Here is a 25,879-nt window from a genome sequence, read left to right as displayed (position 1 = left end):
GACAAATTCCATAAAAAAGCTTGTAGAGGAAAGTGCAGTGTCTTATACACACACTATATGGTAGTGTAGGCGTCACCCTTTCACTGATGGATATTTGTACTCTTTTATTAATAGTAAACTATTCATGTTAGATAAGCCCATCATGGAGCGATGGATTCATCCTTTAACAGCACGGGAGAACTTTCTGGCTACTTTTGAACAAGTGTTGATATGCCCAAAGCCTGCCGAGGTGCAGTGCCAAACCCATTTAACTTTTTAAAAAGTGTGAAATGTCTTCAAGGAACGCTCTCATGTGTGTGGGGAGCTCGACCGCAGGAAAAGAAAAGGCCGCTGTCTCTCCCCAGCGGGACCCAGGTTCCTGCCTGCTGCGCGGCGGACTTCGCATGCGTTGAACCACACAACGCTTGCGGAAAGAAGAAAGAGGACCAGGCAGCGGGCAGGCGGCGAGGGGCCGCGGGACGCCCGGCACGTGACCCGGGGGCGGGGACGCACGGGCCGCCAGCCAGTGGACGGGGCCGGGGGCGGGGCCTGGGCGCGGGGGGCGGGGCCTGGCCGCGCAGCTCGCGCCGCGGTCCCCTTATTTGGATCTGCGGGAATGTGGGCTGGAGCGGTCCTGCCGTGGTGCCAGCCTCCAGCCTGCCGCCGGGACTGCCCCTGACCAGGCGCGCCCGCTGCTCGGCGGCAGGAGGGCCGGCGGAGCGCCATGGCCTGCATCCTGAAGGTAACGACTCGGAGCTGTGGCTCGGACGCGTGGTTGGCCAGCCCCTGGCTGCTGAGCGGCTCGGAATCCGCCGCGGTCCCACCGCATCCTCATCTCAGTTGTCGTTTTCCTGGCATTGATTTTCTTTTTGTTCCTTTGGCAAATGCATATGGAGGGAGATTCTGAAACATGCAGCGGGCACGGCTCCCCTTCCCACCATGCCTGCCTGCTCGCGCCTGCCTCGAAGGCGCTGCAGGCGGTGGGCTCCAGGGAGAGCAGGGCTGTGCCGAATAATGGTGCTGGCAGGGAGAGGAGGGGCGCTCCGGAGGGTCCTGAGGCGCCTTTGAGCCCGAGGCCTTCCAGGAGCCCCCGGCTAGGACCAGAGTGGCTGGGCATGGGCTGCTGAGGAGCATAGCTGTGGGTGGGGGAGAGGGAGACGAGGGTTCCTGCTGAGCATTTGATCTTGGGGAGACAAAAACTTCTGGGCTTTTACAGGTAGTCCCTCAGGAGTGAGTTTTCTGTGAGCTCTGCTAGCTCTGGGGGCCATTTGCTCTACTTTGGAAAAGTTCGCAGGGGAATTAATGAGTAGAGAATCTTGCACCCTCCTTATGCTCTTAATTGGAACAAAAAAAAAACCCCACGATCTTACACCTTGTCAAAACCCACTTGTCCTCCACTTTTTTGTTGTTGTTGTTGAGTTCTTTCTCCAAATCTGGGCTGTTAACCTGGACTGAGCATCTTTCTGAGTTCATAGCCTGTGGCTTCAGGTGGGCGGACTTGGTGTGAGCCCATCACTGGAGAAGAACTTTCCATCCCACAGGGACCGGGTCCCCCCTCCCCCCTCCCACTCCACCTTCCCTGCCTGCTGTTCTAAGAGTGCCTAACCTGCGGCATTCATAGCAGGAAGGTTTCCTGGAACTTGACTGGAGAGTGCCAAGGCCTGTTCATTCCAAGCTGTGGGAGCTGTGTGCTCCAGAGGAAAATACACTCAACAAAAGCTGTTGCTTCATTGAGAAGCAGCGTTTGTTTCTCTGTGGGGTGATGTAAAGCCATCTACCAGTGGTTCTACTTTACCTGAATCATCTCCCAACATGCCTTGGTGTTAAAGATGCAAATAAGAGACTAATCTAGAAGAATTTGTTTCCTTTCTTTGAGTGGTGGAGATCAGGCATTTCCTGTGACTTCTCTGAACTTCCTCTGTTTGTTTCAGAATGCTTTCTGGGACTTAGCAAATGATAGAAGAATCATGAAGAAAAAATACATTGGTCTTACAAGATAGGATTTTTAACCACTACAGTCTTAGCACAAGGACTGAAATATGACATGACTCATCTCTACCATTTATCGTGCTATTTGCTGAAGGGGAAATTGAGGACCATGCCACTTACTGTAGGCTAGTTTCTTCCCTTTTGGTTGCTCCCCTGTCTCATCCTGCACATGTCCCAAACATCTTTCAAGCACAGCCCAAACTACAGATGAGTATGATCCCACCATTCTCCTTGAGTGCCTCACAGTGACCTTAGACAATGAGAACATAGCTGAGTCCTTCATCCTTTTTCCACTGAACTTAATCTGGGAAGCAGATAGGTATGCTGCAAAGAGCAAAGGTCTTGGACTTGGGAAGAGTTTAGTCTACACTGTGGCTTTGTCTGTTGCTACATCTGTGACCTTGGACAAGTTACTTAAATATCTCTCGATCCTAGTTTCCTCAACATAAGATCAAAGTAATAGCACAAGGTTGCTGTGAGGGATGAAATAAGGTAGGGTATGAAAAACACGTTGTGACACAAACATTTAATATGTACCATTTTTTCCTAGCAAATAATAACTGCTTAGTTAATTCTTATTATACCCTCAGTCTGTTCCACAATAGTCTTACATAAAACTCTGAAAGTTAAGTATCATTGTTGTAAATCCCAATTTATAGATAAACAGAGGTGCCTGAGCTTAAGAAATAGTCCAGGGCCACACAGGGTTAAGGGCAGAGTAAGCATGCATTCAGACCCAGATAAACCGAACTTTCTTTATACTTGAAAGCTGTTCTCTGTACTTTCCCAGGTGATGACTTTCTAAGATGTCTTAAGACTGTTTTCCACCTTGTCTTCCATAGTGGTGGTCTAGATGGTCTGTGACAGACCCTTTCCTCTCATTGCCTCTGTTAGGCTGGACATGGTCGAGCCTATCCAGAGACCTGGGTTCAGTGCAAGCTTTGTTTCTTGTATTGGGTTTCAGATAGTCACTACAACTTGGAACCCCAGTTTTCCCAAGTTGTAGAATGCATTTAACTATACCAGTTGCTTTACAGGATTGTGGTAATGAAGGTAAAATGATTGACTTCATTTTAAATGAAGTATTTCCACTGTAAGCTCACCCTACACTGGTGTTGTCCTGTGTTGGAGAAGAAGGGCTTTCCTCTGCCTTCTTACTGTCTGAAGTTGCGTCTGGTAGTTAAACTGACAAAAAGCAGATGAACAGGAAACAATAAAACACATTTCATTTGATGTCAACGTTTTTATGTTTATGCAGAGGATTTTGTATATATGAAAGGAAGACTTAAAAAAAGGAATAGACCTGAGAGCTTATATACTGTTTTAACAAAGATTGATAGATTTTGGAGATATAAGACAAAGTAAAAGATTCTGGGCTAGGGCAGTATATTGTGGGAATGTGTGAAATAGATGGCGAAATGAATGGGAAATAAGGGTTTTTTAGTAGGTTTGTTTGTATAGATTTATCTTGGTGTCGACTCCCCATTTTTGGTTAAAAGAATGTTCTTTTCTTGGTATAGGGAAACTTTTATGCCTTACATTTAGGCAGAGAGACAGAGAGAGGTCAGAGAGCTCTTCCCACATTTGAGTTTGCTCAGTTGCCTTTAGTTTAAAATAATTAGTATGCCAAATGCAATATTTTGGGAAGGCATGTTCTGGTTCCCTTCACATCATTAACATATAAAAACCACTAACCTCAGGGGCCAGCACTGTGGCATAGTAGGTAAAGCTGCTACCTTGACAGCTAGCATCCCATATGGGTACCAGTTCAAGTCTTGGCTGTTCTGCTTCCAGTCCAGCTCCCTACTGATGGCATAGGAAGGGCAGTGTGGAGGATCTCCTAAGTGCTTGGGGCCCTGCGCCCATGTGAGAGACCTGGAAGGAGTTCCTGGCTCCTGGCTTTGGCCTGACCCAGCCCCAGCCCCAGCCCCAGCCCCAGCCCCAGCTGTTGTGGCTATCTGAAGAGTGAACCAGTGGATGGAAGATCTTTCTCTCTCTCTAACTCTTTCAAATCAATAAATCTTTTTTTTTTTTTTAAAACCAAAACATTGACCTCCTATCAAGTGATTTGCAGTATAGTATGGGAGATAGAAAAGTAAGTGAATGTTTATGTTACATTGTGAAGAATAAAGTACCGTAAGTACACAGAAAGCATAATAGCAGCAACGAGGGAGAGAGTGTGAACATTGTCATTGGGTATTCAAGTCAGGCTTTCTTCTGATGGTGTTGGAACTGGGGCTTGAAGGCTAGGTGGGATTTACTGCAATTGGGCTTGCATTTTGAAAGATAACTCTTGATGCAATGCTAACTTTATTCTGTGGGTTAATACTTTAATCTCAACAGATTTTTGAAGTAGATTTTCCTTTTTTTTTTTTTTTTTTTTTTTTAAGATTTACTTATTTGAAAGGCAGAATTACAGAGAGGCAGAGGCAGAGAGAGAGAGACACAGAGAGATTTTCCATTCGCTGGCTCATTCCCCAAATGGCTGCAATGGCCAGGGCTTGCACAGGTCGAAAACAGGAGCCAGGAGCTTCATGTGGATCTCCCACATGGGTGCAGGGTCCCAAGGACTTGGGCCATCTTCTGCAACTTTCGTAGGCTCTTTAGCAGTGAGCTAGATCAGAAGTGGAGCAGCCAGGGCTTGAAAGAGTGCACACATGGGATCCAGTGCTGCAGGTGATGGCTTAACTACAGAACTGGCCCCAATTTTCCTATCCATTTTGACACATAAAAAAAATGAGATACAGAGATGTAGCGTGTCATTATTGCCTGTGCAAGAGTGACCTTTATAGTGGGAAACTCTGACAAACTATGAGAAGCCATGTCAGCTAATGCTGGTCTTTTTAAGGGTTATGGAACTTTTTCCTCAAGGCACTGTGCATGAAGAGGGCCCTTTCTGTTCATGCATGTGGCTGGTTCTCAGAATGATGATTTCCTCATAATCATTTAGTTGTAGAATATGTACTCACTCCACATTACATGAGCTTTTGAGTCAGAAATATGTGGGTTTTAATTATGCCTTTACCTGTCCTAGTGTCCAAAATGGGGATGAGTTTGCATTCTCAATGGACTATTCCAGAGCTTAAATGAGAATACCTGTCTATTAGTTAGATTCAGAAAACAAAAGCAAAAACACCTACAGCTCTTAGTAGGTTTATTTCTTGCTGTGTTCCTGGTTAGGCAGCTTTTCTGGTTAGCTCTGTGACCCAATGAACAATCCACTCAAGGACGAGTCTGCTTCCTTCAAGAAGCTCTGCTGGCTCCTACCACCCTGGAGTCCTCCACTGGCTCCTCTGTGTTCACTTGCCCCAGCAAAGAAAAAGGAAAGATCTCATGTGGTGTTAAAAAGTCTTGTGGAATTTGGTAGACAAGAGAGTTACCTGTATTACTTTGTAGTTATTTGATTATTGGTGAAGTTTAACTTTTAAATTTATATTAGTCACTAATGTTCCTTTGTACAGACACTTTAGACTTTTAGGTAATGAAACCTGTTCTTATTTCTTTTTATGATCAGCTGGTACTTTTTCAGCATAGTGTCTTGTACATTTTTGATACTTAACAACTGTTTGATTAATTGTATTAAGTTTTATGTCTAATACTGAAGTGGATGCTGAATGGACACATAGACACAAGATACTTGTGAGTCATGTCTGCTTTGGGGAAGATTATGATTTTTGCCAGGCTGATAAGGCTTATGAACATGAAGCCATTAGATGATAATACAACAGATGCATGACTAAGCTTTTGTTATCTTCTCCTAGTCACTAGTTTTCATGTGTTTATAGATGGAAAATTGGTTGAATGGTGATATCAACCTGAGATCTTCTCTTTTATTCCTTGTCCTTCCCCTGCCTCAGACCTAATCTTTCACCATATTACATCAGTTCTCTCCAGGAAAATCTCCCGAATCTGCCCATTACTCTCCAACCTTACTCTCTCTGCCCTATCCAGGGCCTGGCATTGGGTCTGTATTTTTAAATAGCCATGTTGCCTTTAGGTTTCTGACATGCTTGCCCATCTTGGCCATCACTCCCAGAGTATTGTGCTAACATGCAATTCTGATCAAGCTAGTTGTTGAGTGCACAAATGGTATTATTTAATTATTTTTTTGAGATGCCAATTATAGGCATGGGTCTAACCTGTCTTCTGGAAGTGAATGAGTTGTTCATGGAGATAATACGGATTTTTCACTTTAAGGAATTGCAAGACGATTAGAGGTCATCAATTAGTTTGTTTCTTAAACCTGTTTTCTTGTCTATCTGTTATTGCTCCTCGTAAAAAATATGGAGCCAATTTGAAATCTCGTGGGAGTGGGGAGAAAAAACTGGACTGGAAGAAGGGAAGACAGGAAAGATTGGGGTGGTTTAACTTGGTTGTTTTGGTTCCCCAGATGAACAGAAATAAGCAAACAAAAAACCAAAACAAAAGCCAAACAGCCACAACCAGGCAGTTCTATGGTTCTCAATCTGTGAAACTTTGAAAATAAAATGGCTTCAGTGAGACAGGAAAGCCACAGAGACTTTCCAGATACACAGATGATAAATCTGACACTCTCGGATAACCCCACGTGCAGTCGAGACGAGGTGCTTTGTCTAATAAATCTGCTGTGACATTCCTTACTGCTGCCTGGAAAACGCCGAGGTCTCAGGAGCCGCCTGGCCTGATTTTCAGTCTTACTGGGGCTGAGCCGATGCTTTTGCCGTGTACATTAACACACTTACGGGAACGAGCCGTTCACGTTAAAGCCGCATTCTTTGGACAAAATGTTAAAGGCAGCTATGATAGTTGCTGTTTATTAAACACCAGAGTGCTGGGGCTGGGTTCTGTGCTGAGTAAACTTTGATGACAAATGAAGATACTGAAGTTTTAAGGAACTTTGTCCCGGGTCCCAAGGCCTGTGGGTGGTGGAGGTGAGCTTTGCTTCAACTTTGTGGTGTGTAGCGTGTCTTTTAACACCGGTGCAGTTAGGTGGATGTGGAGCCTTTGAGTTTCTGTCACCAGCTTCTACCCTGGCAGTTCTCAGTCCAGACCCTCCACACACTGCCTGGTGGAGACCACTTTTCTCTGTGTTGTTTTGATTTGTTCCTTTCTCTGAGTTTTCTTTGTGACAGATAAACTGGAGGGGCCACAAAGACTGGGGAGACTTGATCAAGAGTTTACTTTTGTGTCTGACACTGAGTTGCCCGTTGACTCTGGACCTCTTGTGTGAATCCCCTGCGTTGAGGGTGGGAGTGAGGGAGTGGGGATTTGCCCTGAGGCCAAACTTCTAGGCCTTTAGGGAGAGGCCATAGCATTTCTGCATTTATGATTCTATATTCACTTTCTTAAAGAGGCCCACAAAATGTATACATTTCAGGCACCCCAGACCAGCCTCTGGGGTGGTGTTGGAACCAAAAGAACTGTGCACATGTGAAGTAGAAACGGCAAAACTCTTATGAATGCTATCAATAATAATAACAGCTGGAATCTGGGATGCTTGTCGTGGAAGTAGGTGGAATAAAGGAGGGGTTTCCACCTGAGAACCAAGGAGGCTTATAAATGGCTTCCACAGTTAGGAGGTCTCCTCTCCAGGAAGAAAGGTTCTGTCTCTTAGAATTTAACACACTCTTGTGCCTGCGAGTTGGGCGAGGATGAGTTCTATTCTGTTTGCAGGCTTTACGAAACAGTGGAGGAAGGTATTTTTCTAATTGAAGAGTTGCAGATTTCCAAGTGCTACCAGAATCCCCTTCCAAAAGCTGCAGTGAGCTCCTGGTTTATGAAAGTGCTACACCCCAGTTGGTTAATTCCTGTCCTTGTTAGCAGCTCTGCAAAGGGTTGTCTCCAGGAAGGTGAATGAGGTGAGGGGATTATTTGTGCTTTCACTATTGCCGCGTCCTCAAGTCAAGAACTGAGAGTGGGCTCTGGTTCTGATTTTAAACCGATTTAAAATTGCTAAGTCAGAGACCTTGGCCTAGGATCTCAAGAGATTTCAATAAATATTAGCCTTGGGGTATGTAACGTTGTATGAGAGACCCTTTGCCCCACACTGCGTATCTTCAGCCTCTCTTTGATTTCCTGTGTGATGTGGAGGAGTCCGGCCGCAACATCTGGTGCTTGAGAGAGTCTGCGAGAGGTTAACCCCTACAGAGATTGCTTAGGGGCCAGGGAAGGAGACATCCTGTACTTGGGAAATTCTAGTGTTTGTGTAAAAAGTGTGTGTGTGTGTGTCTGTGGTGCTGTGTATACATAGTAAATATTTAAACAATGGGTTTTCAAAAAGTTGAGCCAGAAATTGTATTATGAAAAATAATGCATGGATTTCAAAGTAGTTTTTTGCACCAAATAAACTTATCTTTAAAAAATAATTACAGTTTATTTATTTGAGGGGTAGAGAAGTGGAACACACAGAGCTCCTACCACTGGTTCGTGATCCAAATGCCTGCAGTGGCTGGACTGGGCCATGGCTGGAACCTGGAGCAGGGGAACTCAATTCAGGTCTCCCACATGGGTGGCAGGAACCCAATTAAATGGGCCATCACCACTGCCTCCCAGGGTCTCTGTTAGCAGGAATTTGGGGTTGTGAGCAGAGCTATTTATTGAACCCAAGTACTCCAATATAAGATGCAGGCATCTTAACTGGCATATTAACCCTTAGGCCATATGCTGGCCTCCAAAATAAAATTTTCTTTTAATTTCATTTTCCATGAACTTTTTGAAGTACCCTTGAATACATTCATGTTTATTCAGTCACATCTTTTTTTAAGATTTATTTATTTATTTGAAATTCAGATCCACACAGAGAGAGAGGGAGAGGCAGAGAGAGAGAGAGGTCTTTCATCTACTGGTTCACTCCCCAGTTGGCTGCAACGGCTGGAGCTGCACCGATTCGAAGCCAGGAGCCAGGAGCCTCCTCCAGGTCTCCCACGCGAGTACAGGGGCCCAAGAACCCGGGCCATCCTCCACTGCTCTCCCAGGCCACAGCAGAGAGCTGGATTGGAAGTGGAGCAGCCAGGATTCAAACTGGCTCCCATATGGGATGCCAGCACTGCAGGTGGAGGCTTCACCCGCTACACCACAGCGCTGGCCCCTCAATTATATCTTAAAATCTATTTGGAGTTGAAACTGTTGTACATGAAGTCCTTTTCTGGAAGGGCCTTCTCTTCAATTCCAACGACTGTTTTGTTTCATAGAAAATTTATTAGCTATGCACTTACTAGACACAAAATGAAAAAAAAAAAACTTCTTTGGTCAGTTTTAAAAACTTATTTGCATCTTGCTCTGAAAAGACCATGGATCACATGGGAGTTAGAAGTCAAATGTATACATTCTGGGTTGGGGGAGGAGTCATGGTTCTAGGACTGAAATCTGGTTGTGGAGTTCATCCCAAGGTTTTTTTTTTTTTTTTTTTTTTTTTTTTTTTAGATCTATTTTATTTATTTGAAAGGCACAGTTATGGAGAGGGAGAGAGAAAGACAGATCTTCCATCTGCTGGTTCACTCCCCAAATGGCCACAATGGCCAGGGCTGTGCCAGAGTAAAGCCAGGACCCAGGAGCCAGGAGCTTCTTCTAGGTCTCCCACATGGGTGGCAGGGGCCCAAGAACTTGGGCCATCTTCCACTGCTTTCCCAGGTGCATTAGCAGAGAGCTGGATCAGAAGTGGAGCAGCTGGGGCTTGAACTGGTGCCTGTATGGGATGCCAGCACTGCAGGCAGTGACATTACCCACCACACCACAGTGCTTACCCCCATCTCAGGTTTTAAGAACTGGAATGAGCAGATGACTGATCTGAAGTGATTCCTCTCCATGGGACAAGTGAGAGATGCACCTGTGGAGAGTAGAGCTGACTCCTGGTGTCATTGTTTTATGTGTGCCTGGCCCAGCCGCAGGCGGGATTCTAAGGAAAGAGAAGTGAAAGCCTCTCTTTGAGGAATTTTCCTTTTCAATCAAGGGTTAATGAAGGGCATGGGTGGTAAGAAGACCATGGGGTGCTGAGGTCAGAGCTAGACTCACTCTGAGTCCGATTCCAGCTCTGTGATGAATGTAATGATCATACCTTTATTTAATGCTCTGCAGGTGTACTGTCCAGCACAAATAGAATCCAGTCCACATTTACAATTGTTCATTTTCTGTTTGCTATATTGAAGTAAAAAGAAGCGTGTAGAATTTTCTTTTTTATTTAATATAGTATATCCAAAATATTATCATTTCTGTGGTCAACATAAAAATTATTAATGATATTGTACTATGAGAATTAACTGTAAAACTTGTTTTCAAACAGTTCTTTATACTTTGTGTGTCTGTGTGGGTACAAATTGTGGAAATTTTTACTTAGTATAGAGTTGGTCTTCTGTATATAAAGTTAATTAAAAATGAATTTTAATGAAGAATGGGATGGGAGAGGGAGTAGGAGGTGTGACGGGAGTGGGAGGGTGGGTATGGGGGGAAGAACCGCTATACTCCTAAAACTATACCTATGAAATTTGTATTCATTAAATAAAAGTTTTCTTTAAAAAAATTTGTACCCTCATTTCATAAGCAGTCTTCAAAATTGGTGTATATTTAACAGTCACAGCGTCTCTCAACTCAGACGCTAAATTTTGATAAGAAATACTTGGTCTGAATTTAGATTTTACTCATTTGAATTAGAAAAGTAGATTTGCAGGTTCAACTTACTACATTCTTAAATATTTTCTGCTTGCTCAGTGAAATATCAATTTTTAAATGTACATTAATTTAAATGAAAATAAACTAAAAATGAGGATCCTTCCTTAGCCCAGCCAAATTTCAGTACTCACATAAGGCTAATGGTTATTGGGTTGGACAGTGTGTCCATCCTCTCCCTCAGAAAATACTGCTGAACTCAGAGCATTGAGAGTAGTAGTCTAAGGGAATGCAGAAAGGACTGCCCACCAGGTGGAGATCAGAAGGTGGACACACCTGTTGGTTAGGCTCTTGGCAGCCAAAGCCAGGCAAACAATGAGCAAGTAATGAGTGCTGAGCCTTTGATGAGCCCTTGAAATCTCCTCTGAAAATGGGGTCCTAGGATTTTCTATATCCTGAGCCTCATTTCCCCCAGATGTCCTGCAGCTGTGAATTCTCCCCGGGGCATGTGTGAGTTGGCTCTTTGGTCTCAGTGTGGTAGTGTGAACTCCTGGAGGCTTTGAGGTCAGAGACAGACTTCAGACACTTTTATTTCAGTTGTTTCCTAGATCCGGGGGGCGGGGTGGCAGAGCACATATGGGTGCAATTTAGACGTACAGAATAAAGCACATATCTTCTTTTAAGTCAAGAGGGTAATGTGATTAGAGTTCCTTTGTACATTTTGCTTATTTTTTTTTTTTTTTTTTTTTTTGACAGGCAGAGTGGACAGTGAGAGAGAGAGACAGGGAGAGAAAGGTCTTCCTTTTGCCGTTGGTTCACCCTCCAATGGCCGCCGCTGCAGCCGGCGCACCGCGCTGATCCTGGCAGGAGCCAGGAGCCAGGTGCTTTTCCTGGTCTCCCATGGGGTGCAGGGCCCAAGCACCTGGGCCATCCTCCACTGCACTCCCTGGCCATAGCAGAGAGCTGGCCTGGAAGAGGGGCAACCGGGACAGAATCCGGCGCCCCAACCGGGACTAGAACCCGGTGTGCCGGCGCCGCAAGGTGGAGGATTAGCCTATTGAGCCACGGCGCCGGCTTCATTTTGCTTATTTTTTACTGCTCGTGTGTACATAAATTGAGCAGAATGTCCACTGGTGCTTGGGACAAATAAGTTTACAAACCTGCAGCTCCATTTTGCCTATTCTTTCATGCTGTGCTCCTGCCCTGCTTTCACGAATCTTCTAGGCTACAGAGTGTTTGCAGTTTTTCATGAGCTGACCATTTCATTGTAATAAGAGCAGTAGGTGTCATTTGCTGTGTGCATTCTCTGTGTCAGGCAGTCTACCACGGTGTTTACAGATATTTATTGTCTCACAACAAACCTTTAGGATGGGCAGTATTACTTTCATCTGACAGAGGAAGAAACTCTGGTTCATATAATTTAACAACCTAACTCATGTCAGAATGTTAGAACAGCAGGGTCGGCGACCTGCAGCCCCAGGGCCAGTTCTGGCCTGCTACCTGTTTCTGTGTATGCCTGTGAGTAAAAATGGTTTTTGCATTTTTCAGTGGTTGAAAAAAAATCAAGGGAAGAGTAAGATTTTGTGACACATGAAAATGATATAAAATTCAAGTTGGGGTGTCCATAAATAAAGTTTTGTTGGAACAGAGCCAGGCTTCTTCATTTCCTAGTGCTTGTGTCTGCTTTCATACCACGATGGCAGAGTTTAGAGGCTGAGATGAGGATTGTATGACCTGAGAAGCCAAAAATATTTGTGCTCTCGCTTTGTCTTTGCAGGTAAAGTTTGCCAACCCCTGTGCTGGACTGTTAAATTATTTCAGGAGACAGTAAGAGACAAGGTCAGGTGCAGTGTCGTTCTCCCATGTGTGCTGGCACTAGTCCTGGAGCTTCACACTGTAGATATTGGTACTGCTTACTGAGCATTGAGCCGAGCCCTGATATGTGGAAGAGGAGGCTGAAGTTTAGAAGGACAGGTAACTTCCCCAAGTCACTTGGTGGGGCTGGAATTGAGATGCAGGGTCTGTGCTCCAAAGAGATAGTCTGACCCAAGTGCTGCTCCACCTGAACTGCATCAGGACTCCTAAAGGGTGAGTTACACTGAGATTGCCAGCCCACTCAGGCTGCCTGGGATGGGACCATAGACTTTGCGTTTCTAACAAGCCCTCAGGTAATGCCGATGTCCACTTTGCTTAGCTCTGCCATATGGCATCCAACTCAATAAATAATTGTTGAGTTATGGAAGCTGCAGAGCAAGGATTCAAACCCGTGATTTCCCCCAAAAGAAATTGATTGAAGACTTAAGTCAATTTACAAATTTAAGTGGGGTGCATTCCAATCCTGAACCTGATTTTCCCCCAAGTGTTTTTAGGTATTATAATCATTTGATGGCTGCCTCTATTGTTCTCATTGAGCCACAAATTTTCTTAATGCTCTAGGCCTCAGGCCACACTGCCTGTTGAAGAGATTGTGCCACTGTGCCTGGCTGCAAGGTACTGGGACTGAAATGAACCCCTCACTGGTGGCATGACTCATACATTTCTGGAAAGTCAGATTATGATGATTTTTGAACCAAGGGATTTCATTCTTGCTGATTGCATGTCAAATCCTTTCTCGCTCTGTGGCCCCACGATTTCTTGGCTGGCTACCCAAGAGAATTAGGGAGTTCAGGAAATAGCTTCTGTAGTCAAAGTGTGCTGGCTTTGGTCACAAAAGTTAATGCATTAGTGCTAGAATTCCTTATCTTTATTATTGGTTTAGTCTCATATTTAAAAAGTCATTATTTAAGGATTAGGAATGGGGAAAGTGAAGATTGGTGAAAGATGATAGCTTTTTAAAAATTTTGACGATTCATAGCCTTATTTGGGAGTTTAGTAAGTAACGAAAATCTTGAAAACTGCTGATGTCATCCCTTCTTTTAGGCTCATGTTGGTATAAAGTAGGAAATAGATCTGTAAAGGTTTTTCCTTTAGCTTTTTCTCGACTCTCCAATTCTATGTCTTTAGATACTGTGCAACCCATTCTTCTGATTTTTGCATTTCATCTCTGGCCTCCATGCCCCCTTCCAGTGCAGGAGTTGTAGGGCTGATTACCTAACAGGTCTCAAGGACTGTAATCTCAACCCTAAGGAAAGGAAGCTTGTCACCAGGAGAAAAAGCCCTTGTGCCGAGTCCCAAGATATAAGCCATTCTGCTAGGAATTCTGCTCTGGGAAATGTGATTCATTTCTATGCCTGGCATAAAACCAGTGACCTGGCACTCATGACCACCTATGGATGTCATCCCTCACACCTCCACACTGGTCTGGAGGCTGATTTTACTCCTACTCCTGTTTGCTCTTTTATTGCTGACCTTCTCAACCCTGTTGCCCTTCCTTTCTTTCCATTTCTAGGAGAAAATTCATTTCCCAGAAGCAGCAAGTGCCTGAACCTTGGCCACCTTATTACTGCCTTAACTTATTCTTCTCCTCATTCTTTTTTTTTAAATTTTTATATATATATATATTTTTTAACAGGCAGAGTGGACAGTGAGAGAGAGAGACAGAGAGAAAGGTCTTCCTTTTGCCGTTGGTTCACCCTCCAATGGCCGCCGTGCTGCAGCCGGCGCACCGCGCTGATCCGATGGCAGGAGCCAGGTACTTTTCCTGGTCTCCCATGGGGTGCAGGGCCCAAGCACTTGGGCCATCCTCCACTGCACTCCCTGGCCACAGCAGAGAGCTGGCCTGGAAGAGGGGCAACCAGGACAGAATCCGGCACCCTGACCTGGACTAGACCCCGGTGTGCTGGCGCCGCAAGGCGGAGGATTAGCCTAGTGAGCCGCGGCACCAGCTCTCCTCATTCTTTTAGCTGAGAGTAAGAGAATCTCTTTCTCCTATTCTGGGTTATGTTGCTTAATTATTTGTTCCTCATCTGGTTTGATGTTGATTTGATTCTACCATTCTGCTTAACCTCAGCAGCCTGGTTGATGACTTTATCTGAGCCAGTATTTCTGTAGGTGACTTCTAACTTGTAAGTAAATTAAGTTTGTTTCTGCTCACCTATCTTTGACCCATGATATTAAAGCCTTATTTAAAGACATCCCATCCAAACCATATTCCACTCTAGACTTCTCTATTACAGCAGTTGAAATTCAGTATGCGTTCTTCTGAATTTATGTAGGATAAAGGGGACTGTGTTTGACCTTTTTCTCCCCCACTTGTTTTCAGCAAATAGAGATGTGTAAAGAAGAAGTTTACTTATGAAGCACTTAGAATCCAAGCTGTGTGGAGGGGTTGAGAGGGAGTAGACAAGGAGGGGCTGAAGAGCAAGGAGAATTTAGGGTCTTTTAACAGTAATATCATACTATCTTATATCTGCTGACTGCTTCCATGTACTGTGTTGGGCTATGTATTTGTGCATTATCTCACTTAATACTTATGAGTGCATCATGTAGGTACTATTGTAAAGTCCATATGGGAGAGAATGTTAAGGCTGAGAGAGAGAGAGAGAGAGAGAGAAGAAAGCAAGTGAGCTCAGAGATGCTCACAGTCACATTATTGGTAAAAGATGGGGTAGCTTTTGAATCCAGGAGTTTGGTTGAGGTAAAATACATTTAATAGAAGGTATTCCTGAAGTCATACCTAAGTAAACATTTGTAACTGTCCCATAATAATAATAACTTTAATGATAACACAACATCAGCAAACATTTTCTGGGTACCTGCCTATGGTAGGCATTATTTTTAAGGCATGCATATGGTTTCCTTTCATAGTCAACAATTCTATTACAAAGTTACTATTATCATCATATTTGTTTTATCTGTGAGAAAACTGAGCCTTATAGAAAACTCAAGTTCTTTGTCCAAAGTCTTGTGGCTGGTAAGTAGGAAAACTGTGAAGTCATATTATTTTTATAATTAATTCTGTTATTAGCTAATATTTACTTTTGTGTAGTAACACACTCTTCCTAGCTCTTAACATTTATTAACTTAATTCCCACTTTATAGATTAGGAAACTGGGGCACAGAATGATTGAAATCATGACAGTCTGCTGTACAGTGGTTACTTACTTATTTTAGTTTAGTTTTAGATTTATTTATTTATTTATTTACTTGAAAGGCAGAGTTACAGAAAGCAGATGCAGAGAGAGAGAGAGAGAGAGAGGTCTTCCATCTGCTGGTTCACTCCCCAGATGGCTGCAACAGCTAGAGCTGCACCAATCCGAAGCCAGGAGTCTCCCAAGCAGGTACAGGGGTTCAAGCACTTGGGCCATCTTCTGCTGCTTTCCCAGGCCATAGCAGAGAGCTGGATCAGAAATGGAGCAGCCAGGACTTGAGCCGGTGCCCATGTGGGTTGCTGGCACCAGTGGTTACATTTAAACCCAGGCAGTTTGGTCCTGGAGTCTGTGTTTGGATGTAACAAACATATGTATTGCACAAACACTGTTTTATTTTAAGGGAATTATTTCTAGAGTTATTTACATGTTATATTGCAAATTTTAGGCTCTTTTTGATAGAACTGACATATTGCTGTTAGGCAGATACTAACGGGTACCTCTGTACTAATGGCCATTATATTCATATATTAACTGTCTTCAAGCCTTGCTTTGGGATGGCAATATTATTATCCTTGCAGCAGTTACTATTTATTAATCACCTACTATGTGACAAGTGAACTAATCATTTTACATTATGTGGGCCAAACTTTACAAATGGGGAAACTGAGGCTTGAGGAAATTAAGTAGTTCTCCCAAGTAGGTGGTGATATAACCAGGAAATCAAATTCTGATCTCACGCAAAATGCCCTGCTTTTAACTTTATGCTATTTTACCACTGTAGGGAAGAGAATCATGTAGGGCTTTTGAAAAGAACTAGACGTCAATATGTGTTGAAGGAGCTTTTGGAAATAGTTTTGATCTGAGTTAAACTGAATATTAAAAAATCTAGCAATTTCTTGAACTTTCCTTTGATTTGAAGAACTTTCAAACTAGATTATACTTAGAAAGACGGGTTGACTTGCTGTGCTCACTTCAGACCTAGTGGGATTAGCTTCGCTGATGAACAGCTACTTGAACAGAATCTTGATGGATAAGTATGAGGCTTGCTGGAATAATATGCTGAGAAGTCTGCTGGTCTCCCTGCCACAACTTCCTCTTCTTTGCTTATCATTCTTGTATCAGGTTTTGGCACAGCAGCCAGAAATAACTTTGAAAAATGCACATGAGAAGATCTTGCTCCCTCTCTTAACTGGCCAATGGTTTCTCCTTTCCTTTGGAATAAATTATAACCTTTTTATCATAATTCCAGTGTCTTACATGATCTGTTTCTGCTTCTCTGTTCGGTGTACTCCAAGGCAACTCAACTTCTTACTTTCTCTGTTTTAGCTGCTCTGGGGTCTTTTTGGCTCAGACTTGAAACATGATATTTGTGGACAAAGGTCAGATGTGGGTTTTCCTGAGAGGTTGGACAAAGGTGGGTATTTCAAGTGGCTGAAGCTAGTCAGGTCTCTGGATGCTGCTGGAAGAATGGACAGATGGTGGAGCTCGCACTGGACCCTGTAGGCCGTGGACTCCTTTGAGATGTTTTATGCACAAGACTAAATGTAGTAGAGCCATTGAAGTGGGGAGTAAAGTGTTTTATGGTCTGCTGTCTTTTTTAAAAAGATTTATTTATTTTATTATTTGAAAGGCAGAGATACAGAGAAGCAGAGAGAGAGAGAGAGAGAGAGGGAGGTCTTCCATCTTTTGGTTCACTCCCCAAATGGCCACAGCAGCCGGAGCTGCGCTGATCTGAAGCCAGGAACCAGGAGCTTCTTCTCTGTCTCCCACGCCGGTTCAGGGGCCTGCTTTCCAGGCCATAGCAGAAAGCTAGATCAGAGGTGGAGCACTCAGGACTTGAACTGGCGCCCATATGGGATGCCAGCACTGCAGGTGGCAGCTTTACCCACTACTCCATAGCACCGGCCCCCTGTCTGCTGTCTTTTTAGAGTGTCCAGAGTCCTGGGTTGTCTGTAGTCACTCTCCTTTGTATTTGGAAATTATTTGTTTCAGCTATGACAACCTTAGTGATTACATCAAAAGCTCTGAGTTAAAACATGGCAATGGCATCTCTCTCCCTAGGTGTGGTACAGTCAGTCACATTTAAGGCACATGTTCCTTGAAATCAAAGAGCTGGGTTGGAGTCTTGCCCTGCCCCCAGAGCACAGTCTGTGTGACCACACTTCAAGGAGAATGTGTCAAACTGTTGAAATCTTTACTTAATATATGCTAAACTGATCTTCTGTATATAAAGAGAAACGAAAATGAATCTTGATGTGAATGGAAGGGAGAGGGAGTGGGAAAGGGGAGGGTTGCGGGTGGGAGGGATGTTATGGGGGGAAGCCATTGTAATCCATAAGCTGTACTTTGGAAATTTATATTCATTAAATAAAAGTTAAAAAAATGAGCCTAAGATAATGTATCAATCTGTTTTAAAGAACTATTAAACTAAAATATTCTTATTCAATAAAACTATTAATGCAGGTAATGAAATTTTCATTAAGTCATTCATTTAATCCTAAATTGGAAGTAACTTTTTGAGCCTTTGGATCATTGATGGCACAGTTGAGGTTCGTTCTCTTTCTTTCTTTCTTTCTTTTTTTTTTTTTTTTTGACAGGCAGAGTTAGAGAGAGAGAGACAGAGACAGAGAGAAAGGTCTTCCTTTTTCCGTTGGTTCACCCCCCAAATGGCTGCTACGGCTGGCATGCTGTGGCCGGCGTGCTACACCGATCCACAGCCAGGAGCCAGGTGCTTCCTCCTGGTCTCCCATGGGGTGCAGGGCCCAAGCACTTGGGCCATCCTCCTCTGCACTCCTTGGCCACAGCAGAGAGCTGGCCTGGAAGAGGAGCCACCAGGACAGAATCCGGCGCCCCAACCAGGACTAGAACCCGAGGTGCCGGTGCCACAGGCGGAGGATTAGCCTAGTATGGTGTGGCGCCGGCCTCTTTCTTTCTTTTTAAATTTTATTTATTTATTTGAGAGGTAAGAGTTACAGAGAGGGAGAGAGACAGAGAGAGAGGGACAGAGAGAGAGAGAGAGAGAGGTCTTCCATTTGCTGGTTCACCCCAAATGACTGCAACGACCGCGACTGAGTTGATTGAAGCCGGGATCAGGAGCATCTTCCAGGTCTCCCATGTGGGTTCAGGGGCCCAAGCACTTGGGCCGTCTTCCACTGCTTTTGCAGGCCGTAGCTGAGAGCTAGATCCAAAGAGGAGCAGCAAGTCTCTAACCGGTGCCCATAAGGGAAGCTGGTGCTGCAGGCAGAGGCTTAGCCTACTACGTAACAGCGCCGGCCCCAGTTGAGCTTCTTTCTGATATGGGTGAACAGTTAGTGGTTGTGATCTTAAAGTATAATTTGGAGGGGATGGGTTTTTAAGGTACTTCTTGCCCATTGCACATTATGTGCTGATTACTTGTTTCCCAGTGCTGACTTGGGGCATTCTGCCATATCAGTGCCCTCTGGCCACTGGCTCTTGAACAGTACTGTGCTCCACACCTTGAGCTAAGCATCACCTCTGTATGGGGGTACTTCAGAACTTCATGGGAAATGGAATTAAAAGATAAGGTTGTCTTGGTGCAAAAAAATTTTGAGATCCATGCATACAAAGGGTTTCCAAAAAGTCCATGAAAATGACATATTTAAAAAAAAAACTTTTATCTTTTAATTCTATTTTTCCACAAACTTTTTGAAGTGTCCTCATCTATGTCATTTCAAGCCTCCAACAACATGGTGAATCTGTTTTTCATTCTTCTTTAAGTTGGACTGTTAATGAGGAAGTGCAGGCTTAGAGAATTTAATTACTTAGGGTCAAAGAGTTGAGGTTTTAGAGCCAGGAAGTCCAGCTCTCTTCTAACCAACTCCAAACCTCATGCTTTTAACCCCAACCATGTTACAAGATACAAGACCATCCTACAGGGAACCAGGATCACAGAAACAGAGAAAGAAATCACCTTTCTTTATAGACTTAATAAAAATGCCTGCCCCCTTGCCTTTATCTCAAGCCCACCTTTCTTTCTTGGGTTTGTTTTGCTGATGGGAAATTTTCTTTGTTTTGCCTAATACATTTTTTAGCAAGTAGTACAGGCATCTGTCTCTTGTAAACTCAATAGTATTAAATAAAGAAGTTAACTATTTAAAGAACTTATGACTAATCCCTTGGTAAAGAATTATTTTGTGATTGAATATTAATACTTCAGTTATTTAATTTCATAGCTTGACTTTGAGAAAATAATAATGGCAAGACTTAACATTATTTTATATGCACCAGATACTCTTACAAGTAGTTGTCATGGGAGTTTCTAATACAGCCTTCACAGAAACTCTTCCATAGTGGTGCTATTATTGTGTCCATGTGACAGAGGAAACTGAGATGAACGTGGGCTGGATGTGGAGATGATCATTTTGACGTGTGTGATCACACAGGATCTCCTGCTTTGATGGACCCTAGACTTATTTAATAGTCTGTAATTACGCTAAACAAATTCTTCATAATTTTGAACAAGGAAGCCTACATTTCACACAGTGTCAGTGGTGTCCTGGAGGTGAGTTGTCTAGGGCCACTGAGTGGTGAGCAACAGTCTAGACTCAAACCCAGCTGCCCTTGGCTTCAAGCTTGTTCAGTTCCTGTTGTGTTCTTTTGCTTCCTCTGTACCTATATTCCTAAAGCAAGGTCCTTCTTTTCCTTTGGGTATTTTTTTTTCTTTTTAAAGATTTAATTATTTATTTTGAAAGTTGGAGTTGGGGGTGGGTGGAGATCTTCCATGCTGGTTCATGCTCCAGATGGCTGCAATGGGCAGTACTGGGCCAGGCTAAAGCCAGGAACCAGAAATTTCATCTGGGTCTCCCCAGATAGTTTCCCTGGGTGGCAATGGCCCAGACACTTGGACCCTCTTCTGCTACTTTCCCAGGCACATTAGCAGGGAGCTGGATTGGAAGTGAAGTAACCAGGACATGAACCGGTGCCCATATGGGTTACCAGCATCATAGGCAGCAGCTTTACCACAATGCTGGTCCCTCTGGACTTGTCTTGAGACGGGGATGGTTTGCCTTATCCCTGTTGACTTATCTTTGCTTGACTTACCTTTGCTGGCTTCTTGGGGTCTGAGCTCAGTGGGATGATGCATACAATATCCCGTTAAAGTTTGTAGGCAAGTTGTAAAGATTTGAAGCCAGGACAAGAATTGCACATCTTTGACATAGTGAAAAATCATAGCCTAAAAATTAACACGAGTAGACTGGACCCATTATAGCATATTTGTCTTCTACAACTTTACTAGAGAGAAAAGAAAAATAGAGCAGGAAGCAGCTCCGAGGCAGAGGAAGCGAAGGCGGTCCCTGGCCCCTTAGCCGCATGCCACACTGTGGACTAGCCATACTTAATTACCACATACAGTTTTATGGACTGTTTTATGAGACGCTGCTTGTTAGCCTTTCATAGATTGCAGTAATAAAGGGAAATACAGAAAGACAGAAGGGGATTTCCATCACTTTGGCAAACATTGTCCTTCCATGGTCCATGGCTAGAGCTGAAAATTCCGAGTTCCCGCTGGTAGCATTTCCTTCTGTGAAGACGCAGAGGTCAGCAAGACACAAGAGCTCAAAGGTGGAAGACAATGCAAGGAAGCAGGCGTGGAAATGAGGGAGATCAGAACGTCACTTCCAGACACGCCTCTTTGGCATACAAGCTCTTTCGATCTGAAGACAATTAAGCAGCAAATGGAGGAAACGTCCTGTCTCCCCACTTTTCTGCTCAAAGACAACTCTTAACTCTTACCAGCACAGAGAGGGCACCAAAGGGATCTGCAAACCCACTCCATTTCATTAGTTCTCTCCCATGTAGTATGGTTTCCCACTCTTGGAAACTTAGAACTGCATTTCTTTATTTTGCTCTTCTTGGATACATTCGCAGTTCTATGGGAGTTACTACACAAGCCAGAAGGCTAAGTCACTGCTTTGAGTTACTTTTTACTGAGGTTCTCCTGTTTGTGCTAATAAAGTTGTTTTTCTCCTGTTACTCCATCTTTTGTTTTATGGGTTTGTCCCAGTTAAAAACCCGTGGAGATAAGTGCGTTTTCCTCCTGGACAAGCATCATGGAGTAATTGCAGCTCTGACAAAGGCCTAAGTTGCCTCAAGAGTGCCAGGAAAACACTGATAAAGTTAAGAGGGGTCAGAGAAGATCATAAGAATAATCAGGGTAGAGAGACAGGAAAGAATGTTCTAGATGGAAGGAAGAGTAAGAACAAAAGTATCAAGGTGATAGGGAAGGGAGGACTGCAAGTGTCTGGCTCTGAGTGAATGATTGCAAGTGGTGCTGGAGAAATAGGTGGGGACCAGACACTGGTAGACACTGTGTGCTTAACTAAGGGCATGGATTTCTAGTCCAAGCTATTTAGGATAATGATCAAAATGATTCATATTTATTGAGGACCTTTGAGCTGCTAGGCACTGTTTAGCCTCAAACTATCTCTGTTCTCCAACATGCCTTTGGGATTGTTTACTAATCTCATTTTGCAAAGAAAGAATCAGAGACTGGTAGTGACTTCAGTAACGTGCCCAAGGTGACACAATCCTTGTATTTCAGAGCTAGGATTGTGAACCTAGGAAATCTGACTGCAGAGTTTGTGCTCCAGTGGTGGTGTTGCTCCAATTCTAGTGACCAAAGAATTTTAAAGTATGGGGAAGACAGACACGAATTACCTCTCTGAAGATTATGCTGGTGGAAGGGAAATGTGTGGGGTGCCAGGAAGTGGAATTTCTGGTTTGTCACCAGAAAGCTATGAAGACAGACTTTCCGCAGTGACTTGTCTCCTTCCTTGGCAAGCCTGGGCTGTCAATTCCAACTGCAAATTAGTTCCCCCACTTCCTGTTCCATATCTGAACTGACTCTTCCCATTTCCTCCCTCTGTGCTTTACCCCATGATCTTTGTACTTCATCATCACTCAGTATCACTGAGAAACCCAGCTTTCTTTCTTCTTTCTCTTGATGCTGTTCCATACATTATAACATCCACCTGCTCCCTGGGTGCCTGTATATTGTACTGTTAGAGTCATCTTTAGTACATGAGATGACTGGGGGCCCTGAAGGCAGAATCTGAACTAGCTTCCTTTTTTCCTTATTAACATCTGGGCTCTGAGGTCAGATAGCAAGCCTCTTTGAACCTTAGAGATAAACTGAGCAGAATAATCTTTGCTCCACTATTCAGAAACAGAAGTAAGATTATATACTTAAAAATTATTTATTGGGGCTGGTGTTGTGGCACAGAGTGTTAAGCTGCCCCCTATGACGCCAGCATCCCATGTAAGCTCCTGTTTGAGTTCTAGCAGCTCCACTTCCAATCCAGCTCCCTGCTTGTTACCTGGGAAAGCAGTGGAGGATGCTTGGGCCCCTGCTACCCATGTGGAAGATCCAGATGAAGTTTTGGGATCCTGGCTTCAGCCTGGCCCAACCTCAGCCATTGTGGCCATTTGGGGAGTCAACTAACAGATGGAAGTTCTCTCTCTGTCTCTGTCTCTCTCTCTCTCTAACTTTAACTCTGCCTTTCAAGTAAATAAATAAATCTTTAAAAGCTTATTTGTTTATTTTTTATTATTTGAGAAGTTGGGGTAGAGACATCTATCTGTTGGTTCACTCCCAAATACTTACAGCAGTTGTCAGTCAAGGGTTGGGCCAGGCTAAAACAAGGAGCCAGGAACTTAATGTGGGTCTCCCATGTGGGTGGCAGGGACCCAAGCATTTATAGCAGCACCTGCTGTCTCCCAGGGTATACTTTACAGAAGCCAGAATTGAGAGCCCGAACTCAGATATCAGGCATACTATTATATGGGATACAAGTATCTAAAGCAGCAGTGCTGGTTGTTGGTTAAATTGACTGTAGTGAAAGAAATTTTATTTACTGTTTTTATACTCCACTTTTTCTGAATTATTAACGGTGACTTGATCAATTTCTTTTTTTTTTTTTTTAAGATATATTTATTTGAAAGTCAGAGTTACACAGAGAGAGGAGAGGCAGAGAGAGAGAGGTCTTCCATCCAATGGTTCACTCCCCAATTGGCCACAATGGCTGGAGCTGCACTGATCTGAAGCCAGGAGCCAGGTGCTTCCTCCTGGTCTCCCACACAGGTGCAGGGGCCCAAGGACTTGGGCCATCCTCTACTGCTTTCCCAGGCCATAGCAGAGAGCTGGATCAGAAGTGGAGCAGCCGGGTCTCGAACCGGCTCCCATATGGGATGCTGGCACTTCAGGCTAGAGTGTTAACCTGCTGTACCACAGCGCTGGCCCCAGACTTGATCAATTTCAAAGCTGGAGAGATATAGGCGGACTGGCTAATTGGTTGCCTTTGAGGAAGACTGGTGCTTTTCCACTAGAATGGAGGGGTGTGTGTGTGTGTGTGTGTGTGTGTGTCAGGAAGGATGGTAACGGTTTTCTCCAGGCAGTTGGTCAGACTGCTCTCCACCTGTGGTCTTAGACATATCACTTAACTCTTTCTTAACTCTTTTTTTTTTTTTGACAGGCAGAGTGGACAGTGAGAGAGAGAGAGACAGAGAGAAAGGTCTTCCTTTTTGCCGTTGGTTCACCCTCCAATGGCCGCCGCTGCCGGCGCGCTACGGCCGGCGCATCACGCTGATCCGAAGCCAGGAGCCAGGTGCTTCTCCTGGTCTCCCATGGGGTGCAGGGCCCAAGCACTTGGGCCATCCTCCTCTGCACTCCTGGGCCACAGCAGAGAGCTGGCCTGGAAGAGGGGCAACCGGGACAGAATCCGGCGCCCCGACCAGGACTAGAACCTGGTGTGCCGGCGCCGCAAGGCGGAGGATTAGCCTACTGAGCCGCGGCGCCGGCCATCGCAGTTTCCTCCTGGAACAAAAGACAAAACTGCCTACTTGACAGGATGATTGTGAAGATTAAATATGACTTTTTTTTAGAAAAAGATTCATTTATTTATTTGAGAGGCACAGTTACAGATAGAGAGGGGGAGACAGAGCACTCTTCCATCTGCTGCTTCACTCCCCAAACGCCCCAGTGGTTAGAGCTGTGCTGATTCGAAGCTAGGAACCAGGAGCTTCTTCTGGGTCTCCCACATGGGTGCAGGAGCCCAAGCACTTGGATTGTCTTCTGCTGCCTTCCCCAGGCCATTATCAGGGAGCTGGATTGGAAGTGGAGCAGCAGGGACTTGAACTGGTGTTTGTGTGGGATGTTGGCACTGTAGGTGGAGGCTTGACTTACTATGCCACAGTGCCAGCCCCTAAATGAGATATTTTGTGTCAAGTGCTTGGCACATAGCAAGTGTTCAATAGAAACTATTACCCTTTTTAGTCCCCAAAAGGAAGGAGTTGGCATTGCTGTATTGATAGAGGAGTGGGGGAGTCCTGAGAAGTATTTGTCCAGTTTCCTTCCCTCCCTTCACTCACCCCACCTTTAGTCTTCCCCCCTCCCCTAAGACTGAGTGTAATTGAGTCTTGCAGATGTGTGAAGCCATTGGCATGGTGCCCCGGCTAGGCCTTAATAACATCATGACATAAGGAATCAAAACATGAACAACTCAGTTGTTGGATGAATTTTCTAACTTCTCGGCTTCTTGTGTGTAGGGCTCATGTCCACTCTGCCTAGTGAGCTGAGACCAGGCACACAGGAGGAGCTTGTGCTGCCAGTGGAGGCTTTGGTTACCTAGGCAACATTTACCTATGCCGGTGACAAAAGGGCTGTCACCAGCACCTGATGCATGCAGAAGTATATCAAGTTACTGTGGAGGGAAAGAAACAACTGTCTCTTGAAATGAGTGTTAATTTCTCTCTCCAGTGGCAGCTAATTTTCTGTTTTGAGACACACACACACACACACACACACACACAGAGAGAGAGAGAGAGAGAGAGAGAGAGAGAGAGAGAGAGAGAAGCTTAAACTATAGAAAAAAAAAAGAACCTGGCAAGCCTATTAAGAAAAAAAAGCTTTGGGTCTTTTCAGCAGCTTATTGAATTTGTGTTACTGCTTTGGAAGATTAGAAAATAATCTCTGAAGGCCATTTATTTTATGACTGGGAATATTAATGTGGAAAACTGCTTGTTGGAGAATACAGTGAGTACTACAGCTGTTGTCTCTTAATCGCATGTTGCATCCTTCACTCCTTTAACACCCCCACCCCTGCCCTGGTTTTCAATGTTCTGTTTGTTGTGAAAGGTAATGGCTGTTACATTAAGAAAAGTGTACCAAAGAAATAAATAGCTCAGTGATGTATCACAAGTTAATATATTTATAATTGCTGTTGTTATCAATGCAAAGATGAGAACATTGCAGTTGTCCCACAAATGCTCCTCCAACTCTTTCC

General features: G+C 44.2%; 1 protein-coding gene across 2 annotated transcripts in view; it reads left to right on the top strand.

Annotated features, from left to right (window-relative positions):
* Positions 1 to 545: 545 nt before the first annotated feature.
* ST6GALNAC3 (ST6 N-acetylgalactosaminide alpha-2,6-sialyltransferase 3) overlaps positions 546 to 25,879 on the top strand; it is a 611,484-nt gene continuing 586,150 nt past the window's right edge. The window contains exon 1 of one of the 2 annotated variants that reach the window (XM_089337187.1): positions 546 to 721. In XM_089337187.1, the coding sequence (XP_089193313.1) occupies positions 704 to 721 (18 nt within the window). In that variant the 5' untranslated portion in view covers positions 546 to 703. The remainder of the gene's footprint in view (positions 722 to 25,879) is intronic. The other variant, XM_070078238.2, reaches the window with a different exon arrangement.

The sequence above is a fragment of the Oryctolagus cuniculus genome, chromosome 7 (genome assembly GCF_051225735.1).
Source record: "Oryctolagus cuniculus isolate XC-2025 breed Fujian yellow rabbit chromosome 7, ASM5122573v1, whole genome shotgun sequence".
NCBI lineage: Eukaryota > Metazoa > Chordata > Mammalia > Lagomorpha > Leporidae > Oryctolagus > Oryctolagus cuniculus.
This window is presented reverse-complemented; position numbering and strand designations above follow the sequence as displayed.